The 18212-nt window shown below is 42.5% G+C and overlaps 1 protein-coding gene across 6 annotated transcripts in view; it reads right to left on the bottom strand.

The window, feature by feature from the left end:
• EPHA5 (EPH receptor A5) overlaps nt 1-18212 on the bottom strand; it is a 200407-nt gene that overhangs the window by 84336 nt on the left and 97859 nt on the right. For all 6 annotated transcript variants that reach the window (XM_017805944.1, XM_017805949.1, XM_017805946.1 and 3 more), the window contains exon 4: nt 5327-5482. In XM_017805944.1, the coding sequence (XP_017661433.1) occupies nt 5327-5482 (156 nt within the window). The remainder of the gene's footprint in view (nt 1-5326; nt 5483-18212) is intronic.

Here is an 18212-nt window from a genome sequence, read left to right as displayed (position 1 = left end):
ATAGGGAATTTGTTTTGAGCACTCCCATCTCACCTCAAGCGGTCTGTGTTGGGACACAGTCATCTGTGTCGGAGGACAAGACACTGGGTGGCTCAAACCCAACAGGAGGAGTGCTCTACCCTGAGGCATTGCCTCTGGTGCTCTCCTTGCTCTTCCTGCAAAGGGAGCAGCAAGTCCTTGCTCTGTCCAAGCTTTGTTAGCTTCACTAGAGGCAAGAGTCCCCCTCTTCACCCCACTGCCCCTATATTACTAGCCCTAGGCCCTAAAATAAGATATTCACTAGGGTTTCCGCACTACTTAGGTACTCAACCCAGATGCCGAATCTTTCCTCTGTGTGTATCCGTCTCTTCTCATCAGCTATTTGGCAACAGTGAAACCTAAGCTTGGGCATCCAAATCACACTTCAGCGAGACACTCAGTGTAGCCCAAAGCAGATGGTGATCTACACAGATCACTGGAAACACGGCCATATCCGGCTATTCAACAGCAGCCTTCTTGGCCCCTGCCAAGCTGCAGCACGGTTGGTTAGCCACACTGCACTTGCTTATTTTGCCAAGCCTCTCCACTCAGGATGCCAGCATGGCTCTGGCAAGGCTATCCAAGGAGGAACAGGTGCTACAGAGGTACCACAGCACTTGCAAAAAGTCAGCTGTTTTTCTTCATCCTGGTGGGAAAGGCTGTGGCTGGACAAGCAAAGCCCACCTGGAGACACCTTCAAGACTGCTTCCTTGCAAGCTTTTTGTTTTTAACAGTCTCGTGTTGCAGATGAAGGGCAAGCTGCAGATAAACCCTGAAGACAACGTGAAAGGACAAGCAGGAGTCTCATGCAAGAAATCCACGTATTAAGTACTCAGGGAATGCTAACGAATGAGGAAGAAAGGAGAAATTTATCAAAGCAAGCTGGGATGGATTTTAGTCACAGCACCACCAGAAGCTATGCAGCAAAGATTGTTATTTTTCTGAGGGAAGGCAACACAACACACTTCATTCAGTTTGAATGAAGCTGTCAAAACCCATGAGCAGTTCCTTGAAAAGAGTCCGACAAGTAGCTTCATTAGCTAGAGATCCATACGAACCTAACAAGCTGTCTTAGGCTGTCATCGTTTTGTTGTGATAATTAAACTTGATTTGTTATTTAAAACAGGCAGCGTTGAAAAAATGAAATTACCTTATAAACCAAAAGCATTTTCTTCTATTTCCCTTTCCTATTCCCCTTTCTAAGTCTATACAATTGGTAACACTGATAAATTGAAACACCGTCATGATTTGCACTCAAGCTGTTCTGATTCAATGAGAAATTTGCTGACAGAGGAAATAAATAATTCTGATGTATTTTTTTATTCTTTGGAGGAAAAGCAGTTGAAGAGAAAAGCTAAGGTAGCTTAGGAAATGGTAGACCATCTTTGTTTTATGTGATCTCTTCAGATCACTATGAACAAGGAACAAGCCACTCACAAGCTGTGCCTTGGGGATCCAGTGCTATTTAGCTAATGACATCAAGGTACAGCCCAAGTGAGTACTACCTTCTGCAGTGTTATACTCATACTGATACAATGGAAACTATGACATTCATCACTGGAGCTGTGTGGAGTTATATATATTGCACTCAAGGGTTTTTTTATATGTTTTACTGGTTAAATTGCCCTATTTTTTTCTTTCACAGGATGAATGCCCTTTTGCTGATGCCATTACTCTAGGAAAAAATAAAGAACTCAGGCACAAGAAACATTTACTGGACAATGTGTCTTTAACGGGGGATAAATTATTACTTTTGTAAAATCACCAGTGGTTTTTACTTGCTTTGTACAGAAAAGTCAGCTGCTCTTCTTGAAGGTTTAACAAACATCAGCTTCAGTGGAAATGGTTTAAAGCCAGTGGGACTTCATAACCTACAAAATTAGCATTCTCATAGGGCGTCAGAGAAAGGTCTTTAGTAGTCTACAGATACCTAACAAGACCTACTTGAAGAATCCTGAAACTGTACTTGGATAGGACTTGGTTAAACCCCATCTGGGAGAACAAAAAGGTGTTTTACCTTAAGAAGAGGTGGCCCTAGGTCTGCTAAGGTGGTCTCCTTTAATTTCCAAACTCCTTTTGTCAAGGACAAAGATATTAGTCCCCTGATTTTTTAAAATACATAAATAATTTTTGAGTTTGCTACTTTGTACCCTAAGCATGTAAAATTCACCCCTTCTGCACCAGAATTTAGTGACAAGAGGTAAATTTCTGAAAGCAAAGATATTGGTATTTTTTCTTGATGGACAGCAAACCTGTTATTTACTGAGGCAAATATTTAAAAAAAAAATAACCTACAAGAGAAATTACCCTCAAGATATAAATATATATATATATACACATGCAAAGTTAACTCTAAACTTTTTGCAAGCACAATTTGACACCAAATACTATAAAATCTTTGTCCCATGTGTCATAATACTACAAATATTTCCCCAACGTGCTCTGAACAGCAATAGGGCTACTTGTCAGAGGTGTGATGGGAAAAGAAAGGGTGTAACTACGTTTTGGTTTTAAAGAGATGTTGTGCAAGGAACTGAAACTAGGATTACTTAATTTAAGAAGAAATAAAGCACAATTACTTCCTGGAAGATACAAAATAATATTAAGAGAATTTTAAAATATCCTTCAGAGCCATTTTTTTTTCTGGGGGCAGTAATTATTTCATGCATCACATTACTATTAATTTCAAAATTACCAATCATTACTTACAAACCACACTGGAAAAAATGAAACAAAAATGTATTTCTCCCTTGTCCCGTACTTAACTGAGCAGTTGACAGTGGCAATAAATAATAAAAACATTAAAAAACCCCTTGCAATACTTTCCTACCACTCATGACTCAAGTCTGTCTTGCCTGTGTTTTAGTTTATGAGATGTTGCCTTCCAGATCTAACTGGACTGGTTTAAAATGTTAGTGTTGCTACCTACACGTTACTGTCCCTACCAAAATTTTCTACCCCTGCCACTGAGCTGGTGTAGCACATGCCCTCCTCATCACCTTCAGCACAAATACAGCAGGATTAGGACAAAATCCTAAGAAAAGATGCATGGGGAAAGTGAGGGTGACTGAAGGACATGGAGAAGGCACAGATAATCCACCCTGCTTTTGGGGTTGTAAGTATGAATGCCAGCAGAGATGCTGCAACATCCTCAACTGCTGCACTGGGGTTTGCAGTGGGCAACAGAAGCTGAGCAGTGCCTTGATCAGCATTAAACCTCTCATCTGCCCCAGAAGCACTCAGTACCCTGCCAAACCATATCCTAACACAGCTTCAGGCACCATGCCTGCACTTTAAACTAGCTTATAGTAAGCTTTCAAAACAAAAATAAAACCCACCCTGAAACAAAACACCCAAATGTTAAAACCCAACAAACTTAGCCAACCACCACCAGTAAATAAGCATAAAACCCACAAAAAAAGCCATAAAACCAAAATCCCATAGTATTTGCAGAATCGGAAATTACAGACTTTACATACAGGGTTCAAACTGCATCAGAAACCTAGGAGGGAGACGTGCTTGACCCTTGCTTGTACCTCTCTGAACATCCTGCCCTATGCTCAGGCCATAGGCATGCATAAACATCTTCTTTAGGGATGGCAGCTCCTTCCCTGTGCTAATTCACCATCAGGACAGACTGGATGCATACCCTTACATCCTGAGAAGGGGCAGAGAGCAACACCACTAATGGTGGGCAGGAGGCACAGTGGATACCAGAGTCTGGTATAACTCTCCATCAGTTCCTGGCTTTGGTTCTGTCTGCACAGAAAAGCCAATTTTTTGAGTGTTTCCAGAGCTCAGTGTGTTTCCCAATACCATGCTGGACCACATTATCTCTCAATTATTTATGATTTTTAAGTCAGGCCAAGGGGCAAAATGAACATCAAGAAGCCCTGGTATCAAAGTTTTTCATGCTGTAACCCACCCTAGCTAGGGCTGCAAAAGACACCGGCATACCTATTTAACAAATCGAGAAGTGCTTTAATGACTCATCCCCCAGACCACTTCGATCTGACAGCACCAGTGACTGCAATGCTGCCTAAGGCTGTCTTCTCCTTCCCTGCAGCACACCTTCCAATACCCATGTGCTTCATGCTCCTTTGCCTGGTGAAAATCAAAGGCAGAGTTCAAGGGGCCCAATTCTGCTCCAAGTGCCTCCTTCAGGCAAGCAGAGAGCTGCCGAGGGCAATTTCCTTTGCAAGAGTATCTTTCCTACAGGAACGGACTCTTTCTTCCTCCTTTTGAAATGCAAACTTGGGAAGCTAGGAAGGACACCTGTATTCACTGGGAAAGGTACAAAAAGCCTCTACCATGCCGACACGATGCAAGAAAAACAGCACTGAAGTCACCTCTGCACCATTGCTCGGCAGCTCTGAGCATGCATGGACTCATAAACCTACTTTTTCTGCCATTGTTTAAGTTTCTTGGAAGCTCTAACTGCAGTAGTTAGCTACTGTAGTAGCACCAGTAGTTCAGTCCTCTTTGGTCCCTTTTAACCCCTTCTGCATCATGAAAATTACATTCGGAGCATGACAGACCCAGCTCAGGTCTGTGCTGCACTCACCAACAGGACTGGCTGGGGGCATGTAAATTATGGCCCTAACTATCTGAAACATAAACTGAACAAGAGACTTTCAAGGTACAGCTGACAGGATAGCTCACAGATAACAGGGGAAGGGCAAAATTAATGATTCTGATTACACTGATCCCACCTTGGACTCCCAGTACTCCAATGTGCTTGTTAGACTGCCCTCCCCCTATGTAAAGAGCATAAGTTCTACATTTTCACTGCAGATTGGAGAAGCAGTTTCCATTGCAGAGTTTTAAACTACCCTGAAGAGTGAGCATCTCCAGGCAGATTGAAAAGATAGATCTCTCTCCCTGCTTGTTTACTGAAAATGAGCTGAGATGATTCTAAGCAGGACCATGTAGATTCTACCCCTGCCTACTGCTGACAAGCACTGCCCATCAATCCTCCCGCATGAGTGCTCCACACTGGTACTCATGTCTGAATGCTGTGCTGCTGGCTGAGTCTGCCCAGGGTCCAGTGGCAAGAGATGGAGCATGGTTCATTATAAAAATGCTTTCTGGGTTTGATGCCAGCTTTTGAAGCAAAAAGCTTTGAAAAGTCTCCTCTCGTGTAACTGGGATTACAATCGACAAAGCCATTGACATTACAAGTGTGTCAAGACTAGTTCAAACTCCAGTCCAGAGCCTGAAAAAGCACATTAATTAGTATCATAATGTCTAATCACAGTACAGGAACAGCTGGAAAGGATTAAAAACAACCCTATAAGCACATGCTTACTTGTACAGGCCATTGTAGGTGGGTCTGATTCCTTCCTAAAATAGTGTTCTTCACACAGGCAAGATGTGGATGCTTCATCAAGCGTGTAGCTGTGGGGGGGACATTTGCTGCAGGATGGACTGTGGGGTGAAGCTTTGAAGAACCCAGGTCTGCATACTGTGAAAAGAAGAACCACAGGCTAAGCTCTCCCATCATAAAATTAGTGTCTTCACATTTCGTCTTAAAAACCCCCATATCCTCAGCTATAAAACAGACAAACACTCGCAAGCTATTTGGTTTGCATATTTTAAAAACACTAACAGATAGCACATACTTAAATATCTGCATGAAAAGAGAATTAGAATTTGTCGATTATTTTTTCCCTTAGCATCTGCCATTGCTGGGTATTTATTTTCCTTGCTGAATGCATTAGAGGTAACATCTTCTGGGATCTGCTTTAGAAAACATTACTGTGATTTTTTTTTTCATTTAGTCTTAGAAAAACAGGTAAAATACATCTTGTGGTTTTCATTTAAGATGTTCTACACCCAGAAATCAATGTCTCAGCAAACAAATAGCAACATGGTGGTGGAGGGGATCTCAAGATTGACAGATTTAAGACATTGTGATAAGGCTACTTCCCTAGGGTCTTTTCCCCACAAACCTGTGATGAATTTTAAAGTGCTCCACATAAGACAGACTATTCTGGCTATAGCCTGAACCAGGCATGCTCACTGTACAAGATATTCCTTCCAGCTCCAATATATATGCATGACGAGGCACAAAGAGTTGATCTGAGAGCTATTTTTCTTCTTACAAATATAGTGCTAAAGGTAGCTTGGGATTTTTTTTAAATAATTTGAAGTGAATACAGTAATATCTTGTTTCCAGCCTCCTGAAACACATGCTCTTTCATCTATGCAAAGGTCTCTGTACTTCATTCGTGTGTGCACACTTAGTCAGAAGCAGTGACAGCCACAGGTTTGCAAGTAGTGTTTTAGGAAAAAAAACAGCTAGCCCTGTAGTCATACCATTATATGCAGAATTATAGATACACTGTTAGTAAACTGAGGAAACCTTGATTTTCTCTTTGTCTCAAAAAGCAGAAACAGAGAGATGTGTTAAAGCAGCTCCAAGTGATGCTACCTTTCTTCCTTCAGAGTTGCTCTAAAGTATTTCTGCCCTAGCATGATATCAAGGATGCACAAATCTTCTATCAGACTTACAGAACTTACCTGGAAAACCCAGAGCCTTTCCATGTGCATTCAAACTTTCCCAGTTGTAATTAGCTCGTAAAGAAAATGAGTTCACTGCAAAAGCACTAATATTATCCCATCAGGAATGTCCCAGACACTCACAGCATGTGCTAAAACTCAGCAATTGATGACAGAATTCATCTTCACCATAGATAAAGTATAGATTTTTACTAGTGATCCCTTTCCTCTGATCAAGCAACTAGGACATCTGCTTCTAAAGTTGGCTCTGCTTCCTTCAGTACCGGAGAAACCCTCTCGACATCTTCCCTTTTACATCAGCTGCTTCTTCATCAAAGGTGAGGCACCTGCACATCAATTCCTAACTCCCAGAGCTAACCAGTAAGTCTTTGATGACTAAGATCACTCATGCATAAAAAGTGGTGTGATCCAAGAGCATCCAACAGACCTCCCCCAGGCCCCACTTCCACAGTCATACACAGACTACAAAACTCTCACAGCAAGCACCGTGCAACTCTAAAGCAGGTCCCAAGCCCACTACTGGCTGACAGGTTGCCATCATGCATCTGCACCCTCTCTGCCCTACTCCAGGGGATGCTCATCTCCAGGAACCCTGCTGACCTCCCCAAACTGGGCACCCTCCCACACTATCTCCCACCTCTCTTTTCTTCTCACAAGACAGGCACAGAATAACTAGTTGTACTGGAGGGATTTACAGGTTTTAAAAATCCATTTTCCAAAATTGCTCATCACCCAACTAGTGCTCCACACCTAGGCTCTGCAGGATGCAGTCTTCTGCTTTGTGTCCATACACTAGGACTAGTGACCAGACCTAGGGCTGAATTTATTCTTGATAGTTTTTAGCAGACTTGCCACAAGCTGCCCTCATGCTTTACAGTACATTTCTCAGTTTCCAGCACCTAGTTAAGTTCTTTTATTTACTTCACAGCCACTTTCAAATGCTGCCCTACCTACAGCAAGGACTTGCTATGCAGTCTCTTGAGAGTCTTCTGGGAGAGTAGACCACCAAATGGTTCCTCTCTAGCTTACAATGGTATTTCAAATCCAAATCAAACTCACTTGCACACACAGATAACAGAGATGGGCAAATGAAAGCACAAAAATGTGCAACATATAACGAGGGCAGCCTACATCTAGTGTGTGTTCAATGTAATTAGCCTGCAAAGAAGAACTTGAATTTATCTCATTATGTCCCACCAAGACAGACAGAAAATCGTTACAGCACAAAAGTTTACCATGCTTCTATTTTGTGCAAAGCAGCAAATGCAAAATAAGTCAGTTTTCCTTGACAGATTTTCAACGAGGTACAGCTTGTTAATGACGGTATGATATGTAGATCGGCTCAAAGAGAATGTTTGGTTTTCATGAATAAGTATGGAGCCAAGAGATGCACAACGCTGATAACCAATGTTTTAATGAGGGATGTGAAATAAAACTGAACTGGACCAATTTTTTTATAGTCTGCAGGCTCCCATGGGTCAGGCAAGTCCCTTCTCTATTAAAAAACTATAAGGAGGAACAGTCAAGAGCATTATGTGACTGAAGATTTCAACATGAGTCCTCAAAACAAACGCCCAGCAGAGCAGAGTATTACCAGATATAAGTGAAATACTCTTGTGTCAGTTCTTAGAAAGGAAGAATTCGGGGACAGAGGATGGGATATGCAAAGAGGGAGTATAGAAAATAAAAATAAATGCAAGAAGTGCCACATTGAATAGTGTTGTGCCGAGTCCAAACACCTGCAGCAGATGCTTTGGGGAGGACAGAGGGAGATTTACCGGATTCTCCCAGCACAGTCTTCCAGGCTCTCATGACGAGCAGCTTGGGGACAACTCCTGATGGAAACCACACTTGCATTACCATGCTCAGGAGCCGTAGCTGCATGGGTGTTTCAGGTTTAAGTCATATCTATTATAACATTTTTCTCTTTAACATTTCCATTGTATATGGCACAGAGAGGACAGCCTGTAAGATGGTTCAAGCAGCAACTGCCTAATAGACAGGGATGCTGTGATGAAATGGATGCTGTTTAAATGAAAGATGACCTAGGGACATCTTATGCCTCCACACTGTAGACCAGGTATGACAGTAGGTGGATCACAAGCACAGTCTTGTGCTTGAAGCTGGTACCATGTCAATTTTCTGCCACTGTAGCAATGTCTCAGACATTTTGGAAATCAGCTTCAGAGCAGAACAGGGCCACAAACAACCTACCTTGCAGGTACCTTGGGTTTTGGTCTTTATCTTACCATTCGTCTTCTGACAGTCAACCTTATAATCTCTTCATGAAGTATACATGACTTTATTTAAAATTACATGGGTGTCTGGGGTTTAATTCCTAATTAAATCTTATTTTAGTCTTCTTATATTTTTATCTTGGTATTTCCAATTCAACAGCTCTTGAAAGGATACATAGAACTAGCACAGTACATATAATGGTGCATATAATGGTACTATCTCTCTTTTAAAGGGGATAGAAAGCAAGAGAAATAAGATGACCTTAAGACTCCCCATAATCTGCAGCAAACCAGTTGAAAAGAAATGAAATCAAGTTTTAAGCTTGATGAGATCTGCTTCTTTCTTCTTAGTATTAAAACTGGTAACCCCTTAGCTGATTAACAGCCACCGATGTGTGAAAATAGTCTTTAAATTAAATTGGTTGCTAGAAAAAAATTATTATTTTAGACACAGCAAATATGCCATAAACAGCTTGCTAGTGTTAGGTACAAGTGGGATGTGTTTCTGTTAGTAGCACATCCATTATTAGCAAATTAATTTCACTGGTTTTATTTTTAACAGCAATCACAAAATGTTGTGGGCACAGAGCATTAACATCTGTGCAACCTCTTGCTTGCACACTTCAAAATGAGCCAGAGAGAGATGGCTGCAACGAAGGATGGCAGCAAGAGCATCTTGGGACAGCAATGGCTTGAACTGATCCCTTGAACCATCAGCAATCAGATTAGAAACTATCTTTGTACCTTGCAGATGGTAGCCCACAAGAGCCATGCTGAAAGAAACTGACTCTTGGAACATGGGTGGATGGAGGTACAATCACTCTTACAATGAAAACTAGCCTCTTTGAACAATGTGCTGAATGCACCATACCAGTAGTAGAGACAGTGAGTACCAGTGAGGAGACACAACAATAAATAGGGAAAACAAGCCAATAACATCAACCAGCTGGGACTACTTGGCAGATTATTTTCTGCAAGCCTTAACATCAAATGATTTGCAGTTGCATCCCCGTAACCATCCCTCCCCTGAGCTTTGGCTGAAGATTGCATCCAATGGGCAGGGCTCCTCTCCTCTCCAGCTGCCTCATGCCTTCGCTGCACACTGACACTAGGCAACACATGCTGGAAGCAAGAACCATCTCTGAGGCTTTCCATACCCACAGGCATGTATATGGTCCTGTTGGTGAAACCACCCAATTATCACAGAATCATAGGCTGGAAAAGACCTCCAAATTCATCTAGTCCAACTTTTGACTGAACATCACCATGTCAACTAAACCACAGCACCACATGCCACATCCAGTTGTTTCTTGAACACTTCCGGAGATGATGATTCCACCATTTCCCTGTGCAGCCTGTTTTAATGCTTGACAACCCTTTCGGTGAAGAAATTCTTCCTGATGTTCAACCTGAACCTCCCTTGGGTGCAGCTTGAGGCCATTTCCTCTCATCCTGTCAATAGTTGCCTGGGAGAAGAGGTCAACCCCCAGCTGGCTACAATCTCCTTTCAGGTAGTTGTAGAGAGTGACAAAGCCTCTCCTGAGCCTCCGTTTCTCCAGACTGAACAACCCCAGCTGACTCAGCCACTCCTTGTAGGACTTACCCTTCAGACCCCTCACCAGCTCCACTGCTCTTCTCTGGACATTCTCCAGCACCTCAATGTCTTTCTTGAAATGAGAGGCCCAAAACTGGACACAGTTCTCGAGGTGTGGCCTCAGCAGTGCTGAGTACATGGGGACAATCACTGCCCTGATCCTGCTGGCCACAGTATTCCTTGTAGAAGCCAGGATGCCATTGGCCTTCTTGTACACCTGGGCACACAGCTGGCTGTCAACCAGGCCCTTTTCTGCTGAGCAGCTTTCTAGCCACTCTGCTCCCAGCTTGCAGTGAACTGAGTGTAACCCCCACTCCCCATCTCCCTGTGTCGCTGGGAGGCGAGAAAGTAGAACTTGGGAAGGAGGGAAGGGTGGGGTGAAGGTGTTTTTAAAATTTATTTTACTTCTCATTATACTGCTGTGATTTTATCAGTAATAAATTTAATTAATATCCCCACTTCAAGTAATTGGTGAGTGATCTCTCCCTCAACTCATGAATCCTTCGTTATACTTTCTCTCCTCTCTCCAGCAGCAGAGGGGAGTGACTGGCCTCAATACTAAGCCCTGGGGAACTCCAGTAGTAACTGGCTGGCAGCTGGACATAGCACCATTCACTACCACTCTCTGGGCTCAGCCATCCAGCCAGGAAAATGCTGTGGGAGACAGTATCAAAGACTTTACTGAAGTCCAGGCAGACAACATCCACAGCCTTTCTGTCATCCACTAGGAGGGTTACCTTGCCATAGAAGGAGATAAGGTCGGTCAAGCAGGACTTCCCTTTCCTAAACCCATGCTGCCTGGGCCTGAGCTCCTGGTTGTCCTGTACATGCTGCATGATGGCACTCAAGAAGATCTGTTCCATAACCATTCCTGGCATCAAGGTCAGCCTGACAGGCCTGTAGTTCCCCAGATCCCCCTTCTGACTCTTCTTGTGGACGGGCATCATATTGACCAACCTCCAATCATCTGGGACCTCCACGGTTAGCAAGGACTGATGATAAATGATGGAGAGTGGCTACGCGAACTCTTCCGCCAGCTCCCTCAGCACCCTTGAGCGGATCCCATTAGGCCCCATAGACTTGTGAATGCCTAAGTGGCATAGCAGGTCACTACCTACCTCCTCCTGGATTGCAGGGGCGGGTCTATTCTGCTCCTCATCCTTGTCTACCAGCTCAGGGGCCAGTTGCCTTTAGGATAACTAGTCTTTCTGTTGAAGACTGAGGCAAAGAAGGCATTAAGTACCTCAGCCTTCTTCCTCGTCCTTGGTGACAATGTTCCCCCCCACCCCATCCAATAAAAGATGGAGATTTTCCTTGGCTCTCCTTTTGTTTTTAATATATTTATAAAATCACTTTTTATTATTTTTCATAGCAGTGGCCAGATGGAGTTCTAGTTGAGCTTTCGCCCACATGACCTATCGTCATCTTGTACTCTTCCTGAGTAGCCTGCCCCTTATTCCAAAGGTCATAAACTGTCTTTTTACCCTGAGTTCTAGTGAGAGTTCCCTCTTCAGCCTGGCCTGTCTTCTTCTTCTCCAGCTTTCGGCACGTAGGGACAGCCTGCTCCTGCACCTTTCAGATTTCCTTCTTAAAGTATGTCCGGCCTTCTTGGACCCCTTATGAACCAGTGGCCTGAAGAGGCCAAAGTCCACCCTCTGGAAGACCAAGGCAGAGGTTTTGTTGACCCCCTTCCTTACTTCACCAAGAATCAAAAACCATATAATTTTGTGGTCACAATGCCCAAGTTGGCCTCTGCATCTCCCACCACCCTTCTCCATTTGTAAACAGCAGGTCTAGCAGGGCATAGCCCCTGACAGGCTCGCTTACCAGCTGTGTCAGGAAGTTAATCTTCCACACACTCCAGGAACCTCCTAGACTGCCTCCTCTCCACTTTGTTGAGTTTCCAGCAGGCATCTGGCAAGTTTAAGTCTCCCACAAGAACAAGGGCAAATGTGAAACGTCAGCCAGCTGCTTAGAGAATATTCTATCTGTCTCTTCATCCCATAATTAGTATTAGTGGGAATTCCAGTTTTGTCCCTGGAGAGAGAAAAGGTAGGAAACATGACCCTCTAAGCCTTGAAACTCAAGGAGATATGAAAAAGGTCCAACTTATTACTCCCTTTGCACTCTTGCAACGCTGGGAGGATAAGCTCACAGTACTTAAGTGCTTAGGAAAGTGACCTTTCATATGTCCCAGAAAATAAAGCTCAAACAGGAATTACACTGTCTCCCTTGCAGAGCACCAAATCAGTCTCCACAGTAATCAGAAACCACAAGTATAACTCATAAGGAAGTGCCACTAATCCATAAATAAAGCTAAAGGACTAAATCTAACAATCTAAATCTAACAATCTAGACTAGATGCCCAGTCTAGATGGAGCACAGGTTATCCAGCAGAACCTGAGGTTTCCTCCCCAACATGCAAACTCCCTTTGCTTCTCCTTCATATCCTTTAGTGCCATTTACCTTTTCAAACTGCAAAGTTCTTTGGACAGGGATACACAGCTCAAATTACCATAGCTTTCAGAAGTAACCACAGTTTAAAACTCCCTTCCTCATGGACAGACCCATAGTCCACACTGAGCCAGCTCTCAGCTGAAAAACAAGCAGGATGTGGAGAGGTATGTATGTGCGTGGGGGGAAGGATGTGTGTGTTTTTAGCTCTGTAGCTCATCAAATCTGCTTTCAGTACCACATTGCTCCGGTGAAGGGAATATGCCTCGAGAACTGAAGGATCTGAGCAAAAACAAGCTACAAATAAACCAAACCTTGTTCTCATCTCTGGAGCTGCCATGCCTTGAAGCATTTGCACTGAGAAGAGGGGGCTGCTGCCTCTTAGATGTGTCCAAAACCTATAAAAGGGCTTAGCAAGGTACAGTCTTTATAATGTGGAATCAATTAAAATGCTGAGAGGCTTCAAGCCTCAGGTTGTACTTCTGACATGCTCTTTTACTTACAAGAAAAAACAAAACAAAAACCACAATAGACTGTCTTAATGTCTTCCAACCAGTATAAACAGATGATCACCAGGTTCTTCTAAAAAGTCTTTCAAGAACCTACCAAAGAGCATCCTCCTGCAGAATTTTTAAGCAGACTCCCAAGAGCTAATCCTGCCCTCTCTAACAGCTCTCTTGAACTGCAGGCTGACACTGAAATTGCTGCCACAGCTATAAAGCTACAGTAAAATGTGTAAAATGCCTTGATTATATCTCCTTTAGGCTTTGTCTCTCTATCTGCAACAGTGCTATGTTGCTTCCTGTATTACGCCTTGGGTATTTGAAGGGAACTAAATAAATACCCACTAACAAAACACAGCAATTTGAAGCTGCCAGTTTGCTTCAATCCAGTAGATTTGGCAGCATCTTTCGGGAAGTCCAACACCCAGTGCTGTAGCCCAAGATCTGCTTAGGGTCTTTTTAAATGGTGTCCTGGAGCTTGCTGGATAAGTGGGGCATTTGAGGTCTTTGCACTTTGAAGAAAGAGACTCAGCTCTTACCTTGGATGTAAGCCAATTCATGCATCTCAAGTGGGAAATATTCTTTTAAGCTTTTTTTTTTTCCCTAAGAAAACATTGTGTCTTTAGATACTATTCTGTCCAACCGCACAATAAGTTAGGCTGAATTATTTCCACTCCACATTGAAATCAGCTCTAACTCTGAATACCAAAACAACCTTGAAAAGTATATAAATATATAAATAAATTAGTACTTTCAGTTCCTCCCTCTGAAATACCACTTTTTTCTACCATGTGACTAACTAAATTGTCACACAACAATTTACAACGTAACCATAGTTGCTAGAAAACTAAGAATTAACTGCCACTAATAACATTAATGTGTTTCTTCCAAATGGTATAAAACTTCATCATATGTCAACACTCTGAAAAATTCATCAAATTCCCAAGTCAGCTACATTTACAAGCCATAAAAATACCTAAAACACAATACATTTGAAAACACTTATGCTTACATTAGGATCTAATGGGCTATATTTCTGCACATTCCAACTTTGCTCTAAAGAAGATTTTTAAGCAATCAATGAGGCAAAGCATGAGTCAAGCCTAAACTCTCAGCAGTGTGATGGAGGAGCAGTGAAGGAGATTTATTCTGGCATATATGCAAACCCACACTATCATTTGGGTTTGATTTTGCAGAAGGAAAGCAAGCTATGGAAAATAAATGCTCTTAAGGGAAACAGAAGATTTTTCAAAAGCACTCAGCACTGCGCAAGCGTGCTCCCACCAACTGTGTCAACTGCACAGCTGGCTGTGCTTTGGTTTTGTGGGGGTTTTCTTGCCAAACTTTCTTGTCCAAAAAAACACCAGGAGAAACTGGTACATTTCTAGAGAAAGCACTACTTGAGATGAAGTGTCATTTCCTAGCAAACACAAAATTTCTGTCACCAGCAGCTGGATGCTCCTGCAAGCGTGTACAAGGGCTCCTTCAGCTCTCAGGCCAGGTGGCACCCGCCATCTTCCTTGCTCTCTGGCTAAAAGGGACAAATCCAGGTTGATCTCACTGAGCCCCAACTATCTGGCTTACAATAAAAAAAGGCAGTCCACATCCTGTTGCTACCGCTTCTCTGCCTATCATAGCTATAAAATATATATCTTCATAAATCTCTGTCTATAAAAATCCATCTAAGTATTTTTACTTTGTTGTCTGAGGAATGGGACAAATGCACTTAAATGATGTTCAAATTACTGTCTTTGGTTTTTTAATGAAGACAAACCGAAATCATTTTACTCCCTTAAACAGAGGAAGCGATGATTTACAATGCTGCATCTAAAGGAAAAATATAATTAAAGACACAGAAGGCAGCAGAGACACATTTATTTCTGCATGCTTGTACACATAACTTGAGATGCCTGGCTCTGCACATAATCCAAGAGGTGCAAGAGTCTATTTTGGGGGTTTCTGCACACAAAGACATGGACCCAGGTTATCCTTTGTTACACAAATGGGAACTTAAACATTCAAGCGGCATTGTTGCGCTAGGCGAGGGAAGGATTGATGGACAAGGCACAGAACTCCCTCGAGTTCAATAGTGGCATTGACTGAATAGCAATAACAAGCATCATCCCTAATGGCAACAGGGGGACAGGATCAAACTTGAAAATGATGCAGCCAAAACTCCGCTGTGTCTGTCTGTGTGCACCTATTATGGACAGTAATGCAAAGATCAGTCGGCAAAAGCTCCTGGAAAATAGAGTTCTTCAAAGCTACATGTTTGCTAGCACAATATTACAATAAAAGGATTTTAGTCTTCTGGTTCAGTCTGCCATAGGGATCTGGAGCCCAGCCAGCAAAAAAAGAAAGATTCTCTAATTATGCTGTGGTTTGGACAATTGTAAGCCATTGTGGTTAAGAAATATGACGTTTGGGAGGATTTATTTTGATGATTTATGCCATGTGTGTTTACTCTACCAACATTTTAAGGTTTCAGCCTGAATTAATAAACTGCACATATGCAGGCAGTAAAGAGAAGTAAAAATGCTTAAAATATTTCCTTCTGATTGGCTCTACCTTGAGCAACTTCATTTGCAAGAACAATACTTCTATGTGGTATAAAATCAGCCTTTCCTCTCCTGACTATTTGGTCCAAAATAGGCAGCATCCTACCAATCTAGAGTGATGTTTAACACCTTCTCAAAATGATCCTTTCAAACCCGGCATCAAGTGTTTAAGGGCTTGTTTGCTTCTACTTTATGATCATCTGTCTCAGGAGGTAGATTCGGCAGGACTGGCTGCAGACAATTTATTTTAAAATTGTTCCTTTGTAATTTATGGCTGAACATATGTCACTCTAGACACATCTATTCAAATTCCATCAGAGGGTGACAGAGATGGATCTTTTACAGTCCTGATCAAAAAAAAAAAATAGGAAGGATTTATCCAGAGTTGCCTGGACTAAGTGTGCTAAATGGATTTATGCACAGAACTATGATTCTGCGGAAGTGGTTTTGGTTTTTTTTTGCAAATTTCAGGTACAGGTGATGCTAGCCAATTTTGCTGCAGGCAGGCAGCATAGAGGTGCACAGAAGAAACGTGGACAAGTCTCTTGGGGAACACCTGTCTCCCTTCAGTCATGCCTCCTTCCATAGAAGCTCATGGGTTTTTGCATTGAAGCACACTGGTTGGAGCTACAGATGGAGGTCTCACTGAGCTAAATTCTGCCCTGTTATACATATCACGGGATGCTTTTGCTTTGGTTAGGAGGCAACAAATCAAGGACTTGTGTGCAAGGAGGATATGGCAAATATTAATACCCTGAGAAATTTAATGAAGAAAGCTGAGCAAGCTCCACACATACAGCCAAGTGCAGAAACATCAAGCAGTTATCCCATTACATGCAGACAGAACACTATTCCGGTTTAATTAACCAGACATAAAAATATTGAGATTATTCGTTAAGTTGATTAAACTACTCCTTTGGCTCAGATGAACACTGAAACACTTCACAGCTCGTCTGCCTTGCCAAGTAATTCCACCAAACATGTTCCTCTTTAGGAACGAGCTCAACAAAGGGCAACCTGAGGCATTGCTGGTTCTTCCCATGTCAGCCAGACAATGGCAGGAGCTTCCACATTCCAATCGTTTGGAGAATTTATTTCAGTATATCTCTCCTACTTCCGGAGAAAAACTTGCTGCATATAAAAAGAATGCTCAAACACAAGATAAATCAATAAACTTGACACTTTAAACCTCCTGATTTTGAAGCCAATCTCAATACTATTTGGGTAGTGGGCCTTGTGGCTTTTGGATGCTGGAGATGAGTCATCCTTGCCATGAATTAACTAGAGCTGCCCTGACTCCAGTCCAGTCAGAAAAAAAAGAGAAGCCCAGAGAAAAAACCCATGTAGTTATATCCCAAGAAGATAGTTTCTTTATCAGACTAGAGCAGTAGTTTTCTGAGACAAAAGCATGCACTGGGAGGGAGACGTCCTGCTAGTATCCCTGTCCACTGCCTCTTCTCATGGACTTTGTTCTTGCCCCAGAAATGACTGTTTTACAGTCATGCAACTGTTCCAGGAATTCAGATATGAAGCTAAAAGAAAAGCATAGCAAACACTGCCTTTCCTCTTGCTACATGAAGCCTCACCACAATGTCCTTCCTGCCAAATCCACTTCCCCATACCATAAAGCACAAGCCTGAAGCATACTTTGCAGCAGTGATACTGTCCATTCTCACAGGCTTTTTATTTAAGGTTTTGAGCTGCCAAAGCTTGATTTATGGAAATTTAATTCTCAAACTATTATAAGGGAATACTGTTGTTCACATGTAGCTTATCTCCAGTTATATCCAAGAAATAAACATTGCCTATACGAGCCTGTTTGCCCTGGAAACCCAGCACTATCTTTATTTGTAATTTTTGCTCCATCTCTGTACCCTTGCATTGCATCAATTTGAAACAGTCTTCCTATGGAAGTTTGAGGAAAAAACAATGCAAACCTTCTGCTTTACAGAAACCTTTCATGTTGTATTTGTTCAAGGGACAACTGGAAGACAACATGAGGGGAGAAAGGAGAGCAGCTGGTGTGGGCGCAAGGGCACTGCGCTCTGGGTTTGGCATACCTATCCCTTCCAGGAAAAGATTGTAACCTGTTCATCTTACATCTCATACGTTACTGCCCCTAACAGCTTGCCACTCCAGAGCTCCTCTTCCACACTTTGTTTTCAAAGCCTTGTCAAGTCTTGTGGCATCTATCCTGTGACACCCAGCAGGTGAGGGTGGTACGGGAAGATGCTGCTTGTCCTCTCAGCAGCCCTGAAATGCAGAGACTGCAGGAGAATACGAAGAGTCAGTCTTGTCATGAGGAAGAAAAAAAATAGAGAGAGGG

Source organism: Lepidothrix coronata, unplaced genomic scaffold (assembly GCF_001604755.1).
Source record: "Lepidothrix coronata isolate B3197 unplaced genomic scaffold, Lepidothrix_coronata-1.0 Scaffold13, whole genome shotgun sequence".
In the NCBI taxonomy this organism is placed as follows: domain Eukaryota; kingdom Metazoa; phylum Chordata; class Aves; order Passeriformes; family Pipridae; genus Lepidothrix; species Lepidothrix coronata.
Note: the sequence above shows the minus strand (reverse complement) of the source record. Positions and strands in the feature narration are given on the sequence as shown.